Source organism: Fulmarus glacialis, unplaced genomic scaffold (assembly GCF_000690835.1).
Source record: "Fulmarus glacialis isolate BGI_N327 unplaced genomic scaffold, ASM69083v1 scaffold30944, whole genome shotgun sequence".
NCBI classification, from domain to species: domain Eukaryota; kingdom Metazoa; phylum Chordata; class Aves; order Procellariiformes; family Procellariidae; genus Fulmarus; species Fulmarus glacialis.
Genome location: NW_009206609.1, coordinates 14,469 through 37,466, shown reverse-complemented (window position 1 = coordinate 37,466; position 22,998 = coordinate 14,469). Strand labels below are relative to the sequence as shown.

Sequence of the window (22,998 nt, the reverse complement as noted above, 5' to 3'; positions counted from 1 at the left end):
TTTCTTGAATAATATGAAGTATGGGAACTTCTTGTTTATAATACATGCCGATCAACAGAAATGAACCAACTCTGCTGTAACTCATCATAATATCTTCTAGTTGTGCTAGTTTATAAACATCTTTAAAAAAAAAAAAAACACACAACACTATTTTAATAGTGTAAGCATCATCTTCACGTAATTATGCAGGTAGCTCGTTGCTATCTTTTTTTCTACTGCCCTTGGAAAAAAAAACTTTTATGAGTCTGTACATTAATACCTTTGTTGGTTATTTTGATAATGCTCTAATCAAGTACTGAAATACTTGTTTCGACTGCGTTCACAGGCTAAAGAGTGCAATGGCGTCAAGGCTCCAATTGATACAAGCAAACCTAACCCTAATGAGGTGGAATTTGATAACCTATATTTGGATATGAATGGTATAATTCACCCTTGTACACATCCAGAAGACAAGTAAGGCAATTTTTTGTCCCTTTACAAATAGGATTTATTGATAGCATTTCAGATGTTAAATTGAATGCTGTATGTTTTAGGCCAGCACCCAAAAATGAAGATGAAATGATGGTTGCGATTTTTGAGTATATTGACAGGATCTTCAACATTGTAAGACCAAGGCGACTTCTTTACATGGCTATAGACGGAGTAGTAAGTATTGATATATTTAGTTCCTGGTAATGGCTGTTTGTAAAATTAGGGTAGATGCCACCCGCTCTCATAAGATCCTTTGGGAAATAGTTTTCTAAAATGAAAAATTACAGGTAAAATATACTGTAATTTAATTTTGGTGAGGGTGATTAAAAGTATTCATGGGTTTTGTTGCCCACGGGCTTATATGAGCTGGCTAATGTCTACTGCAGTCTGAACTTTGCTTCTGAAAAGCAGGAAACTTCTGTAAGACACTAACACTCTGAAACCGGTTATGTTCCTCTGTTCTGTGGCTTTAGTAATAATTTATGCCGCAGGCTGGGAAAGACCAGAAAACCCTTTAAGCAGATGCACTTAAAATGGGCAGTGACTGAATTGTGCTGTGGAATATTTCACAGGCTAGCCTTAAGGCGCATTTGAAGCTGAAAGCTTGTCTTTCTCCATACCTGATCCTCATCTCCCGTTGGTGCATCAGTTGGTCTGATGAAAGATACCACCTTTTCTTAATAACTTTGCTTTACTGAGTATTTTTCTATGCAGATTGCGTAGTCTCACTGAGAGATGCCAAAACGGCCTAGCAGACCGCTGGTAGGCCTCTTAAGCTTTGGCTATTTTTCTAGGCTTTAAAGTTTCTCAAAGGTAAAATGAGTATCATTAAGTAAAAAGATTTCTAACCTGAATTCAAGTGCAGGAATTCCTAATGTGTTTGTATGTATGTAGAAGTAATCCCAACTAAATGTTGATGTAGCCTTTTAAAAACCCCAACAAAGCTGCCATAAGTAATAGCTAATTACTGTCTGCTGTAGTCTTTTTATTTTCAAGAGAGTTATGAATACAGTTGTAGGAGTTTCTTGTTGGAGAAAGGGTATGTAATAAATAATGGTTTCGTATACATGTCATAAGTTTCATTTATTTTACAAGGGAAACTTTGAATCTTTGAGCATTGTGCATTTCTGAGATGGGGGTACAGCTGCTCATGCTGCTGGCTTATCTCATGAAGAAGCTTAAGAGACATTCAGAAATGGGTCCAGCTCTCTGTCCTGCCATATGAGAGCTGGTGGGGATCCCTGTTTCAGTTACAGTTTAGACTGGTGTCTTGTTAAATGGTTGTATAATCACAGACTGGCCAATTTCAAAAGACTTGTCCAGAAAGGAAAAAATTGTCCAGATGCAATAACTGAAGCATTATGATACCTTTTTTAGGCTCCACGTGCGAAAATGAATCAACAGCGGTCAAGAAGATTCAGAGCATCAAAGGAGGGCATGGAAGCTGCTGAAGAGAAGCAAAAAATAAGACAAGAAATTCTGGCAAAAGGTAGAACTGTGGCCGAATCTGAGGTTTTTCAAGTGAGAGTCACTTTGTTTTTGAATGCTTCAGTAAGGGTTAGAAAAGGGATGTCTTGCTCAGTGGATATTTGTCTGTGTATTACTAGGAAAAAGAGGGGATAGCAAGCCTACAGAAGGATGGATCTGTGTTTTCCAAAGTTAGGAACTAAGATAAAACAAAACATCACTTTTTTCTTCTTCTGTCTCCTGCCTGAAATGGATTTGTGTTGAGTGCTCTTAATTCCTTTAGAAAAAAATTGAACAGAAGAGTGGGCATAAATGTAGTAGTGGGAAACTAACCAAAACTCTTATGGAAGGAAGTACAAATTTGTAGGGCTTGAAAGGAGAGTTGAGGCTTAAAAGCAGGGATCAAATGAAAATACTACTGCACAGGAATAATGAACTGCGAGCAAGGGTAGTTACTTGACAGTGGAAACTCTAAACTCAGTGAGGAAACAAAGTCAGTGCAACTTTCTAAGGGTGACAGTGACATGACTCGAGTGAAAGGAGTGTGTGTAGCTGAAACATGCTGTCTGGGCTGGAGCAATTAATTCAGGTGACTGTGTAGGAGGAATGAATGCTGTAGCCCAAGTGAGAGGGCCATTGTGTAACCTAGGTAGAGATCAAAAAGGGAGGACAAAGACTTTTTTAACATTTCTTCCTGTAGCATTTCTAGACTATGAAGACCCTTTATGAAGCTCAGAGATGAGAGGAGTTGGTGTAACCCTGTTTGTGAGCCCAAGTGAATAGATAGTGGAAACATAGGGGAGAATATGTAAGAAAATAATTATTTCCTAATGTTTTATCTGATTTACCAAGCTTAGTTTCTTTGAGATTTCTTTCACAGTCTTTTGACAGAATAGGTAGTGAAATCACTTTTCTGAAGTAACAACAATGTTTGTAAATGTACTAATACTTTATTTTAAGATGGAGATAATATAATGGTAAGAGCTGTTTTAGCTTGGTTGTTGTTGTTTGGTTGGTTTTTTAAACAAACTAATTTTCCGTAAGTGTTAACTGTTATCAGGGGAGCCATCTGGGTTTTTATCATGCAAAAAATGTTTTTAATGTTCCATATTGATTTACTTCTGTTAAATGTTTTTATTGCTCTAGGTGGCATTCTTCCTCCAGAAGAAGTGAAAGAGAGATTTGACAGCAACTGTATTACCCCGGTAAGTAATCTTGCACTTTAACCAGCAATTGCCAGTGTCTGAATGAAGGTTTAATTTATTTTCTTCCGTCACTTTTTAGGGAACTGAGTTTATGGACAATCTTGCTAAATGTCTCCGCTATTATGTTGCTGACCGTTTGAACAGTGACCCAGGGTGGAAAAATTTGACAGTAAGTTTCACAGTTTCATACTTCAGGAAAATTAAGGTGATCTATTAGGCTGGGTTGGGATATGATCAGAGAGTATAAATTTAACAGATTTGTCTCATCTTCTGGCTCTGTGCTGTTATTAATAATGGACCAACTTGCACATTCTGCTGGGACTTCAGAGATACATTTCATCCCAATAACACAATCTAACAGCACCATTTGCTTTAATTTCATTTAAGAGCAATGAAAAGATTTGATAGCAGAAGCCACAATTTGATATAACGGGAGACAGGGTTTTAGGAATACTTTTTCTTCTTTTGGGGAAAAGTGTCAAGATACATTGTATATGTATTTTTTTCACTATTTCTTTTTTAACTCATTTGCTACCTCAGGTAGGCTGCATTTTCTCCCTTATTCTAGTGATGCATGACAATAGGTGACGGGCAACGAAAATAATACATGTCAGCTTTCTTGCCTTTCTGGACTTTGAAATTCTGACCTCCTGTTCCCCAGCCGCTCCACCCCCACTGAGTTTTGTTTCTGACAGCCCTGTGTTTGCTCTGTACAAGAGGGCAGAATAGTCGGTCTTCTCAGATGCAGCTGTCTGTTTTATTTTCCATAAGTTGACTGTTAAAGTGGTCTAATTAGGGGGCAGTTGACTCTGCTTAATTCCCTCCATCAGATAGGAGTTTTATAAACGCTAATGCTCATCTGGACATCAGTGTAAGGAAGTGTATAATGTGATAATGTATCAGTGTATCTACGAGTTTAGAAGATCTAAAGGGAAGCGGGCATGTGTCTCCTTTATCTGTTAGTTCTCTAGTGCGTATTTTGATTGCCCTAATAATTTATCAGGAAACTTCAAATATGTTAGTTAATGGTGTGGTAATTTCAGTGGTATTTAAATCAATATATCAGCTTCATCCTAGAATTAGTAGAGAAAAATGAAGGTCTATTCATTGGTTCCAAACTCTTAAATAATTTCATTTTGCATCATATTATTTTAGTTGAAACTACAAATTAGGATTTCAAGTATTCGTAAGTCAGATTCAATATTCAGTATATGAACTACATAAGTTGTTTTTTTTTTTTACTGTGGCAGCATAAATTGTTTACATAATTTAAATGTTTCGCAGGTTATTTTGTCTGATGCTAGTGCTCCTGGTGAAGGTGAACATAAAATCATGGATTACATTAGAAGACAAAGAGGTAAAGTTCAAATAAATGCGAACATTTTGTTTTAAATTAAGGTATGGTCAGTAATAATTTATTTTACATGACTTTGACTAAATTTAATTTTCTTTTGTATAGCTCAACCAAACCATGACCCAAACACTCATCATTGTCTGTGTGGGGCTGATGGTGAGTTCTCTTTTGCTAGCGATATGTCCTATTAAGCTTTCTTGTGCTGTTTTGTGATTGAGTTGGGCTGCAGTTTTTAGGCTTTCGCTTGTATTTGTGTAAATAATCCAGTGTATTTGTTAGTTTTTGAAAGCTCTGTGTAATATATGGGAAAAAATCTAGCACTGTCCATAGCTGAAGGGCTAACTTTTACTTAGTTGTACTGTCTGGGTAGTTTGGGGGTAAGAACATCCGTGTGTTCACACTTGCTTAAGGTAGAATGTACTTCGCTTTTAAACTATTTTGAAAAAAGCTTAATAATGTTTATCCTTCATTGTATTTTATTCTTCTCTCTTGATTGGTAGCTGATCTGATTATGCTTGGGTTAGCTACACATGAACCAAACTTCACTATAATTAGGGAAGAGTTTAAACCAAATAAACCCAAGCCATGTGGTCTTTGTAACCAGATGGGTCATGAGGTTAAGGATTGCCAAGGTTTGCCCAGAGAAAAACAAGGCAAGGTAAGAATTTCGCTATTGCTAGAAATTCTTTTTATCTATAAGCTAACGTATGTTTTAATGAGATCCTCAAATTGTTCTTGCTGTTGGTTTTGGCTGAAATGTAATGCAAATTATATTACTGGAATTACCTAGCTTTCCTCATAGATTAATAAGTAAAAATTGTACTTCTGTAGCTCAAAAATATTATGCCAAACCTAACATCCTCACTTGTGGTGTTTTGTTGGTTTTTTTTTTTCACTGGCAAGAGAAAATGATCAGTAACTTAACAGACGTGCAAAGTAGCAAAATGCATGCTTGGCATAAGAACTTGGGAAACTGTACTGGTATACCTCTTAACTTCTCCCAAAGTAAGCCTTTAAAGTTGAGCTGGAGAAACTTTAAGGTGAGCTTGGATGTAATGCAATTCTTTCCTTTTATTTTAGCACGATCAGTTTGCAGACAGTCTTCCTATCGCTGAGCAAGAATTTATCTTTATCCGGTTATGTGTTTTGCGAGAGGTACGTTGAAGCAGTTACTATATCTGCTTTATATAAATAATATTTTTAAACTCCATACATAGCATTTTCTAATGTCCTTTTTCTTTTGTGTGTGTGTTGCAGTATTTGGAAAGAGAACTCACTATGGCCAGTTTGCCTTTCACTTTTGATTTTGAAAGAAGTGTTGATGACTGGGTCTTTATGTGCTTCTTTGTGGGAAATGACTTTCTTCCTCATCTGCCATCTTTGGAGATCAGGTAGATGCGAATATACGGTTTTTTTCCTCCTGCAAGTATACCTACTGTGGTTTTAAATAGTAAGGATCTCATGTTTTTGTTTGTTTTTAGGGAGGGAGCAATTGATCGCTTGGTTAACATATATAAAAATGTGGTGCACAAAACTGGGGTAAAATTTTTTGCTTTTTCTTTAAAAATATCTGTGTGTTTGCTACAAAAATAGGCTTGTTTTTCAACTCTATTATTTTCTGATTTGCAGGGGTACCTCACAGAAAGTGGTTTTGTCAACCTACAGCGAGTCCAGATGATCATGTTAGCTGTTGGAGAAGTTGAAGATAGTATTTTCAAAAAGAGAAAAGATGACGATGTAATTTTTTTGTTACATTCTTGGAGTTTAGTTTTAATCACTTGCATTACTGTTAGACTGTGACACTCCTTTCTTTAGTAGAATAAGAAAAAAAACAAATTTCATTTTTTTTGTTGGAATCTCTAGTGAATTCCTCCATTTTCGAAAAGGAATTGAGTGCTTCCAGTTGATTTTCTTTTCCTGGACGGCAAGGCCTGTTTTTCTGATTGTTATCCCAAGTAACAGCAAAACGAAAACTATATGTGAGTTCTGTTACTGCCTGCAGCTTTTTGAATAGCCGCTGTGAAATCGGAAGAAGGAATAGTTTTGTAATTTGCTGCAACCTGTGGAAGTACAAGCCATGAGCAGCAATGGCACACTAAGTATGAATTCAAAGTGCATTCTTGCCTTGCAGTACCTCCTGCCATTTGAAATGTATCCAAAGATTGTTGTTCTTCTGGTCTCTCTCTGCAGTTTGTCTGTGCAGCTTTTTGCAGACGTGTTCCAGTTTATTCATTAAGTGCAGGACATAAAGCACCTTGTGAATGAAAGAAGAGAATTGTATTCACTATCCAGTCAAAAAATACTGTGCCAGTGCTGGCAAAACATTTCCCCCCCATAGATTTTCAGGGTAGTGTAGAAATTTCTATCCCATTTCTGTTGGATCTACAGACACAAGAATTAACCTCTGTCTTATTCAGAACATTACGTAAAAACCTTATGGCCTTCTGGTCAGTAGAGGATTATAATGAAATATTTTTCCAAGATATCTGTATGCTTTACTAATTTTATTTCTCTTTATTCTCTATTTAGGATAACTTTAAAAGACGGCAAAAAGAAAAAAGAAAAAGAATGAAGGTAAATTCATTCCTTTCATAATGCAAAAAACTAGTAAGAATTAAAATGTATACGATAGCTTTCAGCAGATGTGTTGGTTGAAGCTGCAGTCATAATCATGGCATTTTCTGGTGCATGTGTAAACTATTTTAAAGAGTTTTTTCAGGCTTTTTGTAGACTGGAGCTTTGAAAGAAGGAATTGCGTATTAAAGGCTTTGTAAAAGGGAAGGAGGGAGAGAGTTGAGTGTGCTGGATGATAACTGTATGTTGTGTCCTTCAAATCTACACAAATCAGCACTTCTGTGATTATTTAGTGACGTTTCAGCATGGTCACTGTACAGGAGTTGCTTTTCCATGCATTGACGCAAGTTTTCTCAGCAATTGTATTGCTGAGGGCAATGGAGTTTAGCATAAGAGTTTAGGTTTAAATACATACACCAATCTGCATTAAATGGATTTGCTTGATTAGAGGCATGTTTCTAAAAAAGCAAGGAAGGCTTACCCCTAACCATAGTTATCACACTTCTGCCTGCAAGCAAGTCAGTGTTGCCAAATACCTCTCAAATGTAATAGAGAAGCATTAGCTGTTGTGGGAACGTGTTTGCCCTTTCTGACCCATGTAAGCTGAATTCTTTAAAACTGTGTTATTGAAGGATGTTGATTTTTCTTCTATTCACAAAATGTTCTGATATATGAAAAATGGGCTCTTGTATGTTCGTTTCAACATAGCCTTGTTCTTGGTTTGCAAGTGTAGCTTCCAAAACTTTGAAGGCATATGATATCCCCACTCTGAGTACTATCTAGATCTTGCGTTTATTTTTTAAATTACATATTTTCTGACTATCCCTATTAGAGTGGAAGAGGTTATTCACTTTGCTTACAAAGAGTACGTTCTTCCCAGTAAGTTAGGTGCAGTCTCACTGCCCCAAAAAACTGCCTTTCAGCCTGTGTAGAAAGAACATGGGCACAAAATACAGGGGTTGTTTGCGTTTTTTTGAAGGAGCTTAATAAGTTATAGGAATATAAGGGTCTCACTTTTAAGTGTCATCTTGTGTCTGGTTGAGATTGTTAAACATAACTAATTTAAGCTGAACTGAGTGAATGAGTAAATTATGCTTGGTTTATATAACGTGTTAATCTGAAAATTGTGAGAGAGCATCATCACACTGCTGTGGAGATTACACAGCTTTTTCAGTATACTTACATATATTTATCTTCTAGAGGGATCAGCCTTCTTTTATTCCTGGTGGACAGTTTTCCCCTCAAGCTCTGGGAAATCGATCTAGTCCTCAGGCAATCAGTAACCCTAGACAAGCCGCCTTTGAGATGAGAATGCATGACAGACAGAATTCTGTAAGTAGATGTTCAAAGGTATTTACACATAGAAGGGGAAATAATCACATCCTGTGTTACTCTGGACACCTTTTTCTCTATCCTGTCAAGCTTTCTTGAAAAGCAGACCAAAAAAATACTTATTTTTCAAGGAAGTGTCTTCTAATAACCAATTTTTTTGAGACACTTGAATAAAATTGTGTTCTTTGCTTTAATGTTTGGTATGATACTGCTTGTTAAATAGTTCTGGGGGGCAAGTGTGAGGTGAATGCATCCGAGTCGAATATGGTGGCTTTTCTCAAACTTGTTTGGCATTTGTGGACTCGAACTTCCTGTGAGTACAGGTTTAGGAAGTTCCTCAGTAGGTTTGAGAGAAACACGAACTGAATCCCTGAGATTGAGATCTTTTAATATTCTTTTTGGAATTTGTGACATCTCTCCACTTTCTAGACTTGTTTCGTTATTAATTTTCTGTGGGGACTTCCTGTCTCACAGTACTGTTGAGAATTGCTAAAATAACGTGAGAGTTGTTGAGGCATAGCTTGATTATGCTGAAATTGTACTTCTAGATCCAGGTTTCTGTGCTTGAGAGAGTGTATGTGAAATACACATGGAGTGTGTGTATTTTGTTTATTTGTTTTTCTGATTTCTGTATGTATAAAGAGTTAGTTCTAAGCAGTAAAAATCTAAAGCAGGTTTTGTTAAAAAATAATGCAAGCTGCCATTAAAGAGTGTGTTTGCAAAATATGACACCATTCCCACACACACTGCTTTTCCCCCAAGCCTTATGTCTCTATTATACTTCGATCAGTTCTCACAAAAAGAAAAAAAATGCAATACGCAGAGATACATATACACACACACAGATTTAGATATCTGTATTTTGGAAACTGGTGATTTGCATATCTCTGTGTTCGTCAAACTGTTTTCCAAAGCATTGCCTTTCACTGGGAAGGGGAGAAACTTAGATGAAATTTTTGGAAAGGTATTAGAAAGTGACGGAAAACTGGAAATAAGTTGAGTGCTCTCTTAGAAGTCTTGATTGTTAATTTTAAATAACAATTATGACAAATACTTTCTTCCTGGGCATAAATCTTCACCCAAACAGTGAACAAATTTTTAAGTAAAGGTTCTTTTCATCATAAAGAAGTTTTCTGTCTTTTAAGACTGAATAAATACAATATGTTGGGTTTTTTTTTTAAGTATAATTTCTACTATTCTTCCCTTTTAATCTTGAAACTTTTGCACATTGGTTAAGCATGGGAATGGGAGAAGTTTCTTTTAGATACTGTAATATTAAAATAGTTAAATTTGAAAGGAGTTTAAAAGATCAGTTATGAAGAAACTTCATATTTCTGCCTGTTCTGAATTACAAGCACCATTTTTGCGGTAGTCAGCATATGCATTTTTCACTGTTGCTGTAAAATGAAGTTGTAACATAAGCTGTAGGACTAGAGACAACAGTTGTATTCCAAAATTGCATGTTTTATCAATTTATACTGTCTTGTTTATTGCATCTTTTTCTTTCTCAAATACAATGAACTTTTTGCCTGTATGTATCAATGCCTGCCTTTTAATACAAAGATGTGTTCTTCTTTTCTTTCGCTACTTGACTTAATAGTTTAAGGATTGTGTAGCTTTTGCTTTGAGTTTTTGGGGAATTGAAAATAATGCATGTGATTTTCTTTATCACAAAGCTGTTAATCTTAACTTGAATTTAAAATGCCTAATAATCCTTTTCCACCCCTCTATTTATCTGTAATAATTCTGACCCTAGACAACTTCATCATCTCCAAATACCAGCCTCACTTCTGATGGCAGCCCATCCCTGGCAGGAGGAATTAAGCGAAAAGCTGAAGATAGTGACAGTGAACCTGAGCCAGAGGATAATATCAGGTGAAGCCATTTTTTGTAGCACTTTGTTAGCAAATTGCTGAAATAGATGCAGTCTAATTAATGTCATTTAGCTTAGAGCAGCAGTGTCTTCAGATGCTTTTCTGTGATCTTTTTATCCACCGGTAATTAATGTGGAGGGTTAGAATATTCAGTAAATTCCAGTGAGATGTGTAAGCTATAGCTGTTAAATCTAAGTATCTAGATTAGTATGCGTGCAGGTTTTCATCCTCCAAGCCACTACTCCCTTTGAGACCAAGCACTAGATTGGCTAGACATTCACTGTTCAGCTTTGATTATGTGAGCTGAATGCCGCTGTTCTGCAGTCGAATTTTTGAGCTGTTTAACCCGTAACATTCAGTTACATTCACGTGTGCAGCATTATTTATCTTGACTACCATAATATGTTTTCCTCCATCTTTGATTTGTAGCAGGCCCTGTTTTGTCTATGATGAGTTCTTTAAATGTCTTAGGACAGCTGATCCCTAGATGATTAAGGGATAGGAATTTTATGAGAATTAACTGACAGTGAATTACCAGTGAGTCTGCATTTATCAAAGGTTTAAATCAAGCTATCGCCGTTCAAGTCGAGGGTGAAGGCCCTTATAATTTTTTGTTAAAGGCTCTGCCCTGATAAATTCAACCAGTAGGTTTTTGTTTTCTGTAGAGTCGGGGACGTAGGTGGACATGGGAGAACAATACGGGTTACTTCATTGTGAAGTACTGGTCACTAGTGTCCAGCACTGTTGTTGTGACGTATTTGTGACATCTAGCCCATCAGATCTTCCAATATCAGATATTCTAGCTCTCTTTCTTGTTTTCTTTCCTGTATGTGCAGATCTGAATGGATTGTTTTTTTTTTTTTAATCAAGGAAGAATTTTTATCTAAAATCGGGATAAATTTTAGTGTTGCTTTCCACTTTGAATTTTAGCAGAGGTTCTAAAAGAAGCTTTAACAGTTTTATAGCAACTAGTGTGAATGAACCATGGTGATTTACGAGTAGCAATGGTTTTGACAACGTTGGTATTGTCAAGCAAAAGGATATGCTACATTCGTCTGCACTTACTTAAGCTCTTTTGTAGCTTAGAATATTTATTCAGATCCTTTTCCGAGTGGAAAATAATTTTGTGCTTCTCATTGTGAGTAAAAACTGCATAAATGTACTAGATGCAAGAAAGTTGTTTGCAAAAATACATTTTGTATTTAGAATGACTTTAAAACTAGAATAAATAGTTCTAGTCAGCTAGCAGATTGGGTTTTGTTATCTTACAGAAAAGGTTTTTGAAATTTATGCAAGTGTCTAGCTGCCAAGGAGCTCCTAGGGTCAGATGCTCATAGACTGCAGATGTTCATGACTCTGTCCTTCAAGACTTTAGCGCACGTAGCTCTGTCCTTGCTCACCTGGCTTTCTTAAACTCTTGAAGACATCTCTTGGTTTCTCCACCTCCTCATCAGTTTGAATCATCTTTGAACTAGCTCAGGTCAGATTTTAAAAAGTATCCCTGTACTGGGCAACCAACTTGAAGCAGAAGCAAGGGAAGATCCTTTTTGCAAAACCAAAATTTATGTAAAAAAGCATAGATCAATCTTTGAGTCTTAAAGGCTTCATACGCTGTATTTGAAGTGTAAGTTTGAGTTGACCTTGCAGGTTACTTGTGTGCTTCAGATTCTGTATGTAATTTAAAGTGGTCACAGCCTTTGTAGAAAGGGACCTTGCATGATGATTTTCAGATGTGACAATCGATGCCAAGTTTTGAATTGTTGAGAATAAAATTCTATTTAAAAAAAAAAAATCCTTAATAATAATTTATTTGATTTAACCAGTTTCTAAATCAGATTTGTAATTTGCTTTACTGTAGTTCGCTTGAATACCAAAATTCATATGAACTTTGAGAGATGCGTGTGTAAAATGCATGCACTATGGTGAATGATAGGTTTAAATTAAAAAAAAAAAACACACCCCACCCCCCCCAAAAAATCCAAAACCCAAAAAACCCAAACAAAAAACAAACCAAAAGCCCCCAGAAAACAACCCAGGTATTTTTGTGAAGGAGGCCAGTTCTGAAGCATGATAACATAACCAAATGTTAAGTAGAGCTTAATCTTTCTATTACTTAAACTACCTTTTTAAATGTCAGTCTCTGAATTGAACTGGAATTTCCTCCAAGATTACGTCGTGTTTGTTAGGACTAACAACTTGAAGTTTTACGTGCATATTAATAGCTCCTTGCTGGTGGCACAGCTGTTCTCCAAAGTTGACATGTCACCCGTTGAATGACAGGGAACACAGCAGATGTGGTGAGCGGGTAAAATGTCCAAGGAAGAAAAAAGCTCTGGAGTCTGTGGGCAGTGATTCCTGTTGCTGCCCGTGCCCACCACAGCTGTATTCCTCCTGCCTTCTCGGTTTTTATGGAGTGTGTTTACTATTAATCTTCACAGAATATTCTTGCTTGAAATGTGGCACAATATAGCACACTATCTACTTTTTTCCTAACGTTGTACATTAGAACTGAGGGATTCAGATGCTTGTCTGTCAAAAATGAGCAAGTGGTTGTTTTCCCCTGCCCCATCCGTAGACAGACATAAGGGGGAGCTGTGTGAAGTAAGGATAAATGGTGTCTGAGATTTGCTCTTTTGACTCCAATATCCATCTCTGTCGTGAAAGATTGAAAACCCCTGTGTAAAAAGGAACTCATCTGATGTGAGTCAGCAAGCATGGTATTCCCAAGTTGCAGATAATTCTGCTGGTAATCATAGCTTGTCTGAACAGCAACAGAATATAGAAATCAAGCTGCTGCTTATTATTTATTTGCTTACTTTTTATTTTGAGTGGCAGAGAAACTGTATCACTTTTCTGCTTGAGAGGGGTATTAAGAATAGAGGAATGAACTTGATGTGAGAAGGTATTTCAGTAAGATAAAGATTTTTGACCAGCGTAGATTAAACAAAATAAGGAAGGGGGAGAGTTTGTTCCCTTTCTAGTAGTTGGAAGAGTTAAGGAAAAAAGTTCAAATGGCAGTTTTGGTAGTAGATTCCTGATATGAAAGATGAAATTGCCAACTAGGAACAATACTGTTTTGAAGAATCCTGACAGCAGCAAGCGCATGTTTGAAAATCTACCCTGCTCCTAACAAGTACTTTGAAGACATGTTTATCAGGATGATAGCTTCAGAATTTCATCTGGATTTTCTATTATGGCAACCATCAAATTTTATTCTCTGGCTATTGAGTATCACTTTCTATGCTTTCATTTAAATTGTATAAAAATGGGAATTGAAGTAGCAAGTGACTTTGGCTTATATTTTAATTCAGATATGTAAATGTGCATATATTAACATGTATTGACATTTATTTGTGTTTGTAATGCAGGTTATGGGAAACTGGTTGGAAACAGCGCTACTATAAAAACAAATTCGATGTTGATGCATCTGATGAGAAATTCCGTCGTAAAGTTGTACAGTCCTATGTGGAAGGGCTTTGCTGGGTTCTCAGATATTATTACCAGGTACTTAAAAATGTCTTATCTGAAACTTCAGTTTTATTTTGTGTCTGCACCCTATTTCTTTTCAGGAAATAATAATTATCCATTGCTTGTTTTTGAAAAGCAGTGCTTTTTTTGAAGATATAAAATAAGTGGGTGCCCATTCTATTTGACACTCAAGATTCAAATGCAGTTTTTGTTTCTCACATACAGTAACGGCACTTGTTAGTTTATTAACGACATGCATATTTTTCCTTTGCTATACATGGCCATGCATAGTGGAATTGCAGATGACTAAATGAGTGAACAAAGGACAGAGCCTATGAAATGCTAGTAAGAATTTGAAAGGAACAGAGTTGTCAGTCTCCTCCATAGATTGTAATGATGTTCTATGAAGTGTATTGTGATTGAATTAATCTGTATCTGGTTTAAATCTTTTGATAATTGAGATGTCAGATTGGCAAGAGATTAGTTAGACATATTGGGGTTTGTTGCACCGATGGTTAATAACTAGCTTCGTGCCCTGAAGACAAAGTAAGTTATATTTTGTGTGTGACCTGGGAACAGAATGTGCTCGAGCAGATGAAGTTTATCTGTCTCAGCAGGGCTTTGTAGCTTGAACACAGTGCCATGTTGATAAAATTGCACATTTTTCATAGGTGACTCACACCTGTCCAACTTAGAGCACAGGCAGGGCACACACCTCGCGTGCCTGCAAAAAAATATGCAGTCTTAAAGTTAGTTTATTTTAACATGTACTCCTTTCCCCACCCCGCTCCGCCTCCTTGGAACAAAGAGGGAGTGTGTTCCCCTTCCACTGTATTAGTTGAGTTTGGGCTCTGACTTGCATGTTATGGTGGATGAAAATCATAGAGTTCAAGGATTGCGAGTCTATTGCAGTTGATCTGCAGGAGAGCTGTGCTCTCCGCATCCTTCAGTAGCTCCTGTTCCTGTTAACCATGGCAAGATATATTCCTAGAACTCTGTACGTGCCCACAGGTCTGCAAAGTGGGTAAATGAATCTTCAGATTAGCTGTAGGTGTCTACTTGCTGGAAAACTGTCAGTGTGACCTTCAGCGATGCAGTAGTACAAAACCACTGCAAAAGGCAGTCTGGATTTTAAGGGAAACTGAAGGCCTGGATGAAGGGAGTATATGGCAAAACTGAGCTAATATTTATGAGGTGACAAAAATATTTATACTCATTTGAAGATTGTAAAATTAAGTTTGTTTTATTCAAAGAAGTGTGCGTGGGGTGCGCGTTCATTGCTTTGGACCGTGGCATTGTGCGGACATCATGTGTGCTTTTATAACTGTTCAAACCGGGGTTGCATTTGCATGTGCACTGTTGAGAGATTTGTGGCTTTAAATGTATAGGAGCTGGAAGACGGGCAAATACCAAGCTTAAAACAATATGGGCAAGTCCCTGTGCAACACTAGCTAGTTTAGCTTGTAAAACCAATTTAGTTATTGAGGTGTATGTAGGTGACTCCTTGTCCTTCTGAGTTTGTAGGCGTTCTGGATGAAGTGACTGATGCATATAGAAGTGATAGATGATTACAGTTGCCAAGAAAATAAATTGGTAAAGTTGACAACAACTTCAGGCAGGACCGTAGTGCTCTCAAGAAAATTGAGAAGGAGTGCCAATAAGACCTCAGGGAAAAGTGACTGTACCGAAAATATTTTCTGGTTTAGAAACGTTCCAAAGGAAAACTTGATGAGAGTACACAAATGTTTAGGGCTTTGTTTTTGCTGTTTTGCTTCATGTTCAGATTACTCTAAAAGAAGGAAGTCTCTCTCTAGACCTTATAAAAATTACACTGCAGACTTAAAATAGTGCAGCAATGAAATACTTGCACATACTGCTGTTTGTACTTGCGTAACAGAAGTATAGGCAGGATACTGTAACCTGCAATACACGGGCAGTCTGTTGCATTGGTGTGGAGCAGCAGTCAAGTCACTTTCTGGCCATGTGGAAGTTAGGTTAGGAAGCTGTTGGACTGGGGGAATTTCAAAATAGGTTTGCTTGAGGGGTTTTCGGGGTTTTTTTTTTTTTCTTTCTTTCTACCATAATAAGAATTGCTTCCAATAACTACTGCTCATTGTCCACAAAACTTCTGACAGAATACATTATGTGCTTTTCTATTCTTATAAAAAACTAATAAAGCATGTTCCACTAGTGGGAACATCTGTTTGGAGAGGAGGGGGGGTGGGGGGGAAGAAGAAACCAATCCACCTGGCTTTTGAAACATACTGAAACCATCGGAAGAATTGCATCTAATAATTATAGTCTCTGTAATTTTATACTAAAAATATCACTGGAAGAGCCTCATTGACATTTACTTACTGAGAATTGGAAGTCAAAATACTAGGCTTTTGTTTCAAGTGGTACTGCTAAGAAAAATAGCTGAGGAGGTGAAAACTTGACTTGGACCTTTTAGAGCCACCTTTCTTTTACAAAGTGCATTGTGTACTGATGTGTTTGAGTTGACTTTATTTTCTCCTTTTTGAGGATTATTGTGCCTCTTTCAAGTGAATGCACTTTATATTTCCCAATATTCAAGACAGAAGAATAAGAGGGGGAAAAGCAAAATGTTTACTCAAAGTGTGTATTAGTGCTTGTACTGAATAGAAAAGTAACAGTTAAAACCGGAATACTTTTCAGCCTGCAACAAATATTGTTCACATTTTCACACCTTGTAGAGTGTATCATATCAGGATTCTCTGGTCCCAAGTTAACGGTGGGATTTTGCATTGAAAAACAGTAGTGCAAACTGCGTGCTGCCAGAAAATACTTCTGTTCCTATTGAGACCTTTGTAATGGCTTTCTGACTGGCACGATACTGCCGTTCGTACAGTTTCGGAGAACTTGGAAATTGCTCACCTGTGTGTATTTCCCTGTTCGAGATGTGGTAGCAACTCTACACAAGTTGAAAATGTGTCCAGTTGTTCCAGGCTCCTCGGCTTAGCCCCAGGAACTGTTTAACTGTATGGATAGACTGTGATTTCCTACTCTTTGCAAGAAATTTTTGTGCTTGGTTTTATTGGACTTTGTGCACATGCTCATGTGGTGGTTTTTTTTTCTCGAGGGGGAGGAAAAAGGCATGAGGTACGTTACAGTGTCCTGAAGCTAAGGTTAAGATTCTGCTGTAAGGTCTTTTGTGTCGTTCTGGTGCTAGGTCCTGTCTCTTTGGCTGTCTCCCTTAGTGACTCAAAGCTAGCCCATAGCAAGAGTACTTTGGCATAGAAGTCTATCTGCTGTTCTGTGCTCCGAGGAAATGCCCGAGGTCTCCATTCACTGTCCCGTGAACTCACTCGCTCTAGTCTGGCTATGAAAAGTTAAGTCCCAACCTGAAGTCCAGAGTACCTTTAGAGGCAAGAGCTCTTTCTTTTCTAATCATGGGGACTCCTCCCGGTTGATGCTGGGCTAAATTTTGTCATCTTTAGTGACTGGGCTACATGATTTTTGTTTTTTTTCTTTTACTTTTCTGATTTGTCTGATTTTGTTTCTCTTGTTTCTCTATCCTAGGGCTGTGCATCCTGGAACTGGTATTACCCTTTTCACTATGCTCCATTCGCTTCTGACTTTGAGGGTATTGCAGACATGCCTTCAGATTTTGAGAAAGGCTCAAAACCGGTAGGGCATCTTTATTTATTTATTTATGATTTAACAGCTCACTAGAAGTGTCCTACATCTGCTTGTTTAATTTCAACAGTTTAAGCCTCTTGAACAACTTATGGGAGTATTTCCAGCTGCAAGTGGAAATTTTCTGCCACCAACGTGGAGGAAGCTCATGACAGATCCGGTAAGAATCCTTGTTTTATTCCTCTCTGTAAGGTTATGTTGTCTTGCAGTTGTGTGAGCATGACTTGCTGCTTCTTACTTCAGGCAGAAAAATAATGGAGACCAGGAGGGAACGTTTTTTGTAGATTGCAGAGATTCTTCAAAGATCCTTAAAAGTGATTCTTTGAATTCAGATGTTTCAGTGAGAAAAATTATTTCCTGACTCTTTTACACTTTAGTAAGATCGTTTACTTTCTTATAGAAACCTTGCAAAACTTAATTGGGGAGCAGATATCTTAACCCAGTTATATGGAATTATTCTATCCTGCTTTAACTTCTTCTTTTGATACGCTAAGTAATGGAAGTGCCCTGCCACACTTCATGTTTAAATGGCATTTAATAAAAGATGTTTCTATTAGTCAAAGTTCTTTGCATCCTCCTTAGCTTTGTGTTTGCTCGCCCTCTGCGAAGTACAGTACTACATGGCATTCTGAATCAATTTCATAATTGGTTCTAATGATTTTTTTATTTTATTTTATTTTCTCAAATACAGGAATCAAGCATAATTGACTTCTACCCTGAAGATTTTGCTATTGATTTAAATGGGAAGAAGTACGCTTGGCAAGGTGAAATGTCAACTTTCCTTTTTTTAACTATGGTATAGTGACCTTAGTCTTAAGAATCTATGTAAAAATAGGAAGAAAATGGAAAATTATCCTAGTGAGATAATGACGCACGAAGTCACACAGGTAACTTGTGTTACTTGGTGTGGGGGGAAGAGTATTTTGCAGCAGGTATATTTTTGAAAATAAATTTGTATGAAGAACAAATTATGGTTCAGTAACTGATTTAGGATTGGCAATGATTAGTAGTAATTTCAGCAGTCATTCTAGATTTGTTAATTTGTCCTGAACTAGATTAATCATTTTTCTATTTTTATCAGCCTTACTGTGTAATTGTCTTTTGTCTCCTTTGCATTTAATTAATGGATCTTGTTCTGTTCAATCAGTGGCTCATTAGTACCTTGTGAAAAATGCTTTGGGGAATATAGAAATATTTGGATGCATACAAAGAATGAAAAAACAGATACAGTATTTAATGCAGCTGCTTCTTTCTTTAGAGAATATTAATTTTAAAGGTCTGCCAAATTTTGTATCTGGTATTCAGCCAATAATATAACATCTCAATTATAGGTATAAATAATTATTTGGGTACAAAATGAAACACGTGAAATTCCATCTGAGCATAAGAAAGCACATTTTTACTGTGAGGGTGCTCAGAGACTGGAACATGTTGCCCAGAGAAGTTGTGGAGTCTCCATCCCTGGAGATATTCCAAACCCAGCTGGACATGGCCCTGGGCAACCTGCTTGGGGCAACGTGAGCAGCCCGTGACCATGCTGGAGCAGAGGGCTTGGACTTGATCTCCAGAGGTTCATGCTGACATAACCTGCTGACATCAACGATTCTGTGATTCTTCCCCCAAGGCAGCTCACCTATGCTTTGAAATAGCCACAGTTAGACGCACGAGTATGTTACTCAGGACAGTGTTCCAAAATCAAAGAGAATATTCCTAGGTATTACAAGATGCGTTGCGTAGCAGGTTTTCCTTCTATCACCCTTTCTTACCTCTGTTGTAACTCTGGCAACTTTCCGTAGGCCTTTTGTCCAGTTATCAAATCCACAATCTAAAGCGGAAATGTTTTAAGTAGCTCCCACATGCTTTCAGCAGTCTGTAACGTTACTTTGATTAATTTAATGCTTAATTGCATTATAAACTCTTTGTTCTGGATTAACATCTGGAATTCTCCTGCTTAAAAGGTAGTTGTGAAACAAGTAATATTTTCCAAGCTGGAAGTACAGACTATCTCTGTTAAAAAGCATCTAGTATACCTTGTCCTCTTAATGAAATGTTAGATGATCTTCATTTTAGAGATGTGATTATGCTTCTGAAAGCTCAGCATTGATCCTTTTTGCAATCTCCTGGGTTATGAACGCTTCCCATTTTGTTGTATTCCACCAGTGTGTTGTGAAGGTGAAAATAAGTTGTTTTCCAGGGTAGGGTTATCACTGTTTCCCCTCACAAGTAGCTATGTTCCAGCTGAAATTTGAACGTGGCTGAGGTCTGGTGCTGTCTTTATTAAAGCAGTAGTCAGTCTGCGGGGAGATTATCCTTGTACTTCATAAGCAGGGATGGTGCAGATTTCTTGTTTGGTGTGGTTGGCAACAGCAGGCTGTGCAGCGCTGCTCCTCGTTATTTTACAGTAGGCTAAATAATATTCTGATTCAGTTAAACTTCTGACATATTTAAGACTTTATTCGTAGCTTGTTTCAAATTGGTTTTGTTAGAAGGGGGTACGAGCTTCTGGTGTAATTACACTTCAGGTAGAGTTTAGGTTGTCCCCTTTCCTTCAGCTCCAGGACAATAGTATTGGTTTTAATAAAGCCACGTAAAGATGTAACTTCTGAAGCAGACCAAGTTTTAGATCGGGAATCTAAGTCTGTCTGTGGAAGTCAAAAGTCTCTGTGAATGTTGTACCTTGGAGTGATGACAGACATGCCCGCCAGTAGACCTGGTACAGGCACAAGTATGAAACTATGAATATCAGTTTAGTAGAAAGCCTTTGCTGTCATCTTGGTCAGGAAAAGCTCTAGTGTTCATGGTGAGGGAAATAAAATAAAAACTAAAATAATTACTCCAGATTCCGACCGATAATAAGGGTGACAGAAGTAAATCTTTGAAGAAGTTTCATAGTAAATTTTTTGGATTTTATAATAGAAGAAAACATATGCTGGAGCATACCAGGGAAGGGTATTCTCCAGCTTCATCCAATATGATTAAGGATGGGCTCTGAGTTGTGCTGCTTAGTGAGGGATTTTGATCCTGAGAGGAGCCTCCATGTTATCTCAGAGTAAAATTAATAGCTGGTATGAATAGTCCCTAATGGATATTATCTGTATCACCTCGTCACTGAACTTGGAGTGACTTCTTCCATTGTTGTCTCTTAATAAATTAATTTGAATAAAGTAGCATTGAGTTCTGTCAGGGGAGTATCTGTAGCAAATGAGACAAATAATGACTGTCTCACTGAGCTCACCTTGTTCCGAAATGAGGCAGGTGTGGGTAGAGGTTGCTTCTTCACAGTGCCTACCCAGGACTGGGGAGGAGGAGGAGGATGGAGGGGTTCTTGGAGATAAGCTCTTTTCAACCTGCACTACCACCTGAACTATTTTTCTCTAAACAGCCTGCAGGGTCACAGCCTCCGAAAATGTAGGGTTTTCTTTTCTGTGACTGATGCAACAGTTGTTTGTTGGGTAAAGAATCTATTGCAGCTTTCCATGCTAGTGTCCTTTTTTTTTTTTCTCCCCCCTAACAAGTGTGAAAAAATGATGGTTTTGCTTTACTAGGTGTTGCATTATTGCCATTTGTTGATGAGCGACGCCTTAGAGCTGCCCTGGAAGAAGTCTACCCTGACCTGACTCCTGAAGAAAGTAAGAGTTGTGATATTTTGTTACAACTTGTTATTACTACTGTGTTTCACCCTAAATGAGCAAGGTATAATAGATGTTTGCTTGGATTGAATTATGGCAGGCTGTAGCCTCTTCTCCATGGATGGTGCTGATAGTTAGAATGATCCTCGATGGGTTTGATTTTTTAGCTTTCACTTACTTTTATTTTACTGAAGTAGACCTGTATAAGACTTAACCTGAAAGTTAGATGGCAGCTTAATCGTATGAAAAGCTTCTACCAGTATACACTGTCAAAGTACTTGTTAGATGAATATGTTGCAACCAAAAGAATAAATTGTTTCCAAGGTTAGAGTTGACGGTAAAACTTGATAGGTGTATTGGCTGTTCTCTGACCAGTAGGCTGGCTGTGTCCAGTTAGGATATGTGAAGCTTCGTGTTCAGCTTACGTAGGCAAACGTATGTGTTACTTTCTCCATTATACAAAAGTAATAGCTGATCCTTGTAGGTGAACTGGTTGGGAGGTGTGTGGGGTTTGGGGGTTTTTGGTTTGTTTTTTTTTCCTCAGCCTGTCTGTATCTTCAACATTACTCTGTTCTAAATTCAACATTGCTCCCATTGAACCAAGATTCCTGTTGTTTTAGTGTCTGCCAACTACCCTTGTGACCAGAGACATCCTGTTCTGGGCAGAGACACCGTCTTTCCAACACTCTCGAGGAATGTTCAAAGTTTTCTCCTAAATCACAGTGAAGCTTTCCTTTTGTGGAGATGTCAACAGGACGGTGTGCTGGTCTGCTGTATTCCTTCCTTCCCTCTTTGCTCTGAACTCTTATTCCATTTTCTTCATCTTTTATAGGCAGAAGGAATAGCCTTGGTGGCGATGTTCTCTTTGTTGGAAAGCACCATCCACTTTGTGACTTTATTGTGGAACAGTACAAGACCAAAAATACAGAGGTAGGTTGTACTTGTTCTTAAGGAATTGTGTAAATCCTGAGGGTGGAGGTCTAATAAAGTGCTTCAGCTGAAAAATTATTTTTTCCATAGTCAGTGGATATACCCCCAGAGCTGTGCCATGGAATCCAGGGAAAGCTTACGCTGAATGAAAATGCTGTTCTTCCAGATCAGTGAGTATTGCTTTTGCTATGGGTTGTTTGATGCTAAAGGACATTTCTTTCAGTTATGTCTGCATTTAAATAAAAATCCCTTTGTGCCCACAACAAGGAACCTAAACCTCCTGACAACGCAACGCATTTAATTCTGAGGCTAAACGTGGTTTCTGCTAGGTTTCATAGGAGGTGTGTATTATCATCAGTATATGTAAAAAACAAGCAAGTAAAACTTTCATTCTACGATCCTATTTTTTTTATTTCAGAGAGAACTAGGCTTTTAAAGCAGCATCAGAAATCTTTAAAGCGCTCTAATGTGTGTATTTAATTGCTGGTGAATCCTTTTTTTTTTTGTTTGTCATTTCATCTGTGGAAGACTGATTTTTATGTATTTAGTAATGTTTGAACTTTTTAATAGGTAAACAGGGACTATATAATAAAAGTAGTAGTGAACAGTGGCCTCATTCAGTAAGGTCATGTTGTTTTGGCCTCTGTGCTTTTGTATGAATGTTAATTTAATGCAGTCTGATGTAACTTCCAATAGTGCATGTTGTTTAAAAAAACCCCAACAACTCTGCTTTTTATATGCTAATCTTAATTGCATTAAAGAAAAAATCCAAAATCCAGATAGAGATATGTTTTGCCATTTTTCCATTTAGGCTATAGCACTAAATTCAGGACTATTACCAGCTACACATACAAAAAATGCTAATATTTTTTGTTTTCTAGATAATGCATTTAGTTTGAGAAATTATCAGTGTAATCTTCACATTGTAGGATATGCATTCATTTATCTAACCTTGCTTAGAGGCATAAGCAGGTGTTCAGTAACTCATTTGCATTAAATGCACAAACACTCCGATTTTGTTGGACAGATAATGTATC

The 22,998-nt window shown here is 37.4% G+C and overlaps 1 protein-coding gene across 1 annotated transcript in view; it reads left to right on the top strand.

The window, feature by feature from the left end:
• XRN2 (5'-3' exoribonuclease 2) overlaps positions 1-22,998 on the top strand; it is a 40,136-nt gene that overhangs the window by 5,943 nt on the left and 11,195 nt on the right. Inside the window, exons 4-25 of the mRNA XM_009575817.1 lie at positions 294-453; positions 534-645; positions 1,849-1,960; positions 3,085-3,143; positions 3,223-3,312; positions 4,428-4,500; positions 4,603-4,653; positions 4,998-5,155; positions 5,578-5,652; positions 5,755-5,888; positions 5,979-6,036; positions 6,127-6,234; positions 7,027-7,071; positions 8,272-8,403; positions 10,160-10,278; positions 13,646-13,781; positions 17,286-17,393; positions 17,473-17,562; positions 18,094-18,166; positions 20,948-21,031; positions 21,864-21,961; positions 22,052-22,131. Coding sequence (XP_009574112.1) covers positions 294-453; positions 534-645; positions 1,849-1,960; positions 3,085-3,143; positions 3,223-3,312; positions 4,428-4,500; positions 4,603-4,653; positions 4,998-5,155; positions 5,578-5,652; positions 5,755-5,888; positions 5,979-6,036; positions 6,127-6,234; positions 7,027-7,071; positions 8,272-8,403; positions 10,160-10,278; positions 13,646-13,781; positions 17,286-17,393; positions 17,473-17,562; positions 18,094-18,166; positions 20,948-21,031; positions 21,864-21,961; positions 22,052-22,131 — 2,155 coding nt within the window. The remainder of the gene's footprint in view (positions 1-293; positions 454-533; positions 646-1,848; positions 1,961-3,084; positions 3,144-3,222; positions 3,313-4,427; positions 4,501-4,602; positions 4,654-4,997; positions 5,156-5,577; positions 5,653-5,754; positions 5,889-5,978; positions 6,037-6,126; positions 6,235-7,026; positions 7,072-8,271; positions 8,404-10,159; positions 10,279-13,645; positions 13,782-17,285; positions 17,394-17,472; positions 17,563-18,093; positions 18,167-20,947; positions 21,032-21,863; positions 21,962-22,051; positions 22,132-22,998) is intronic.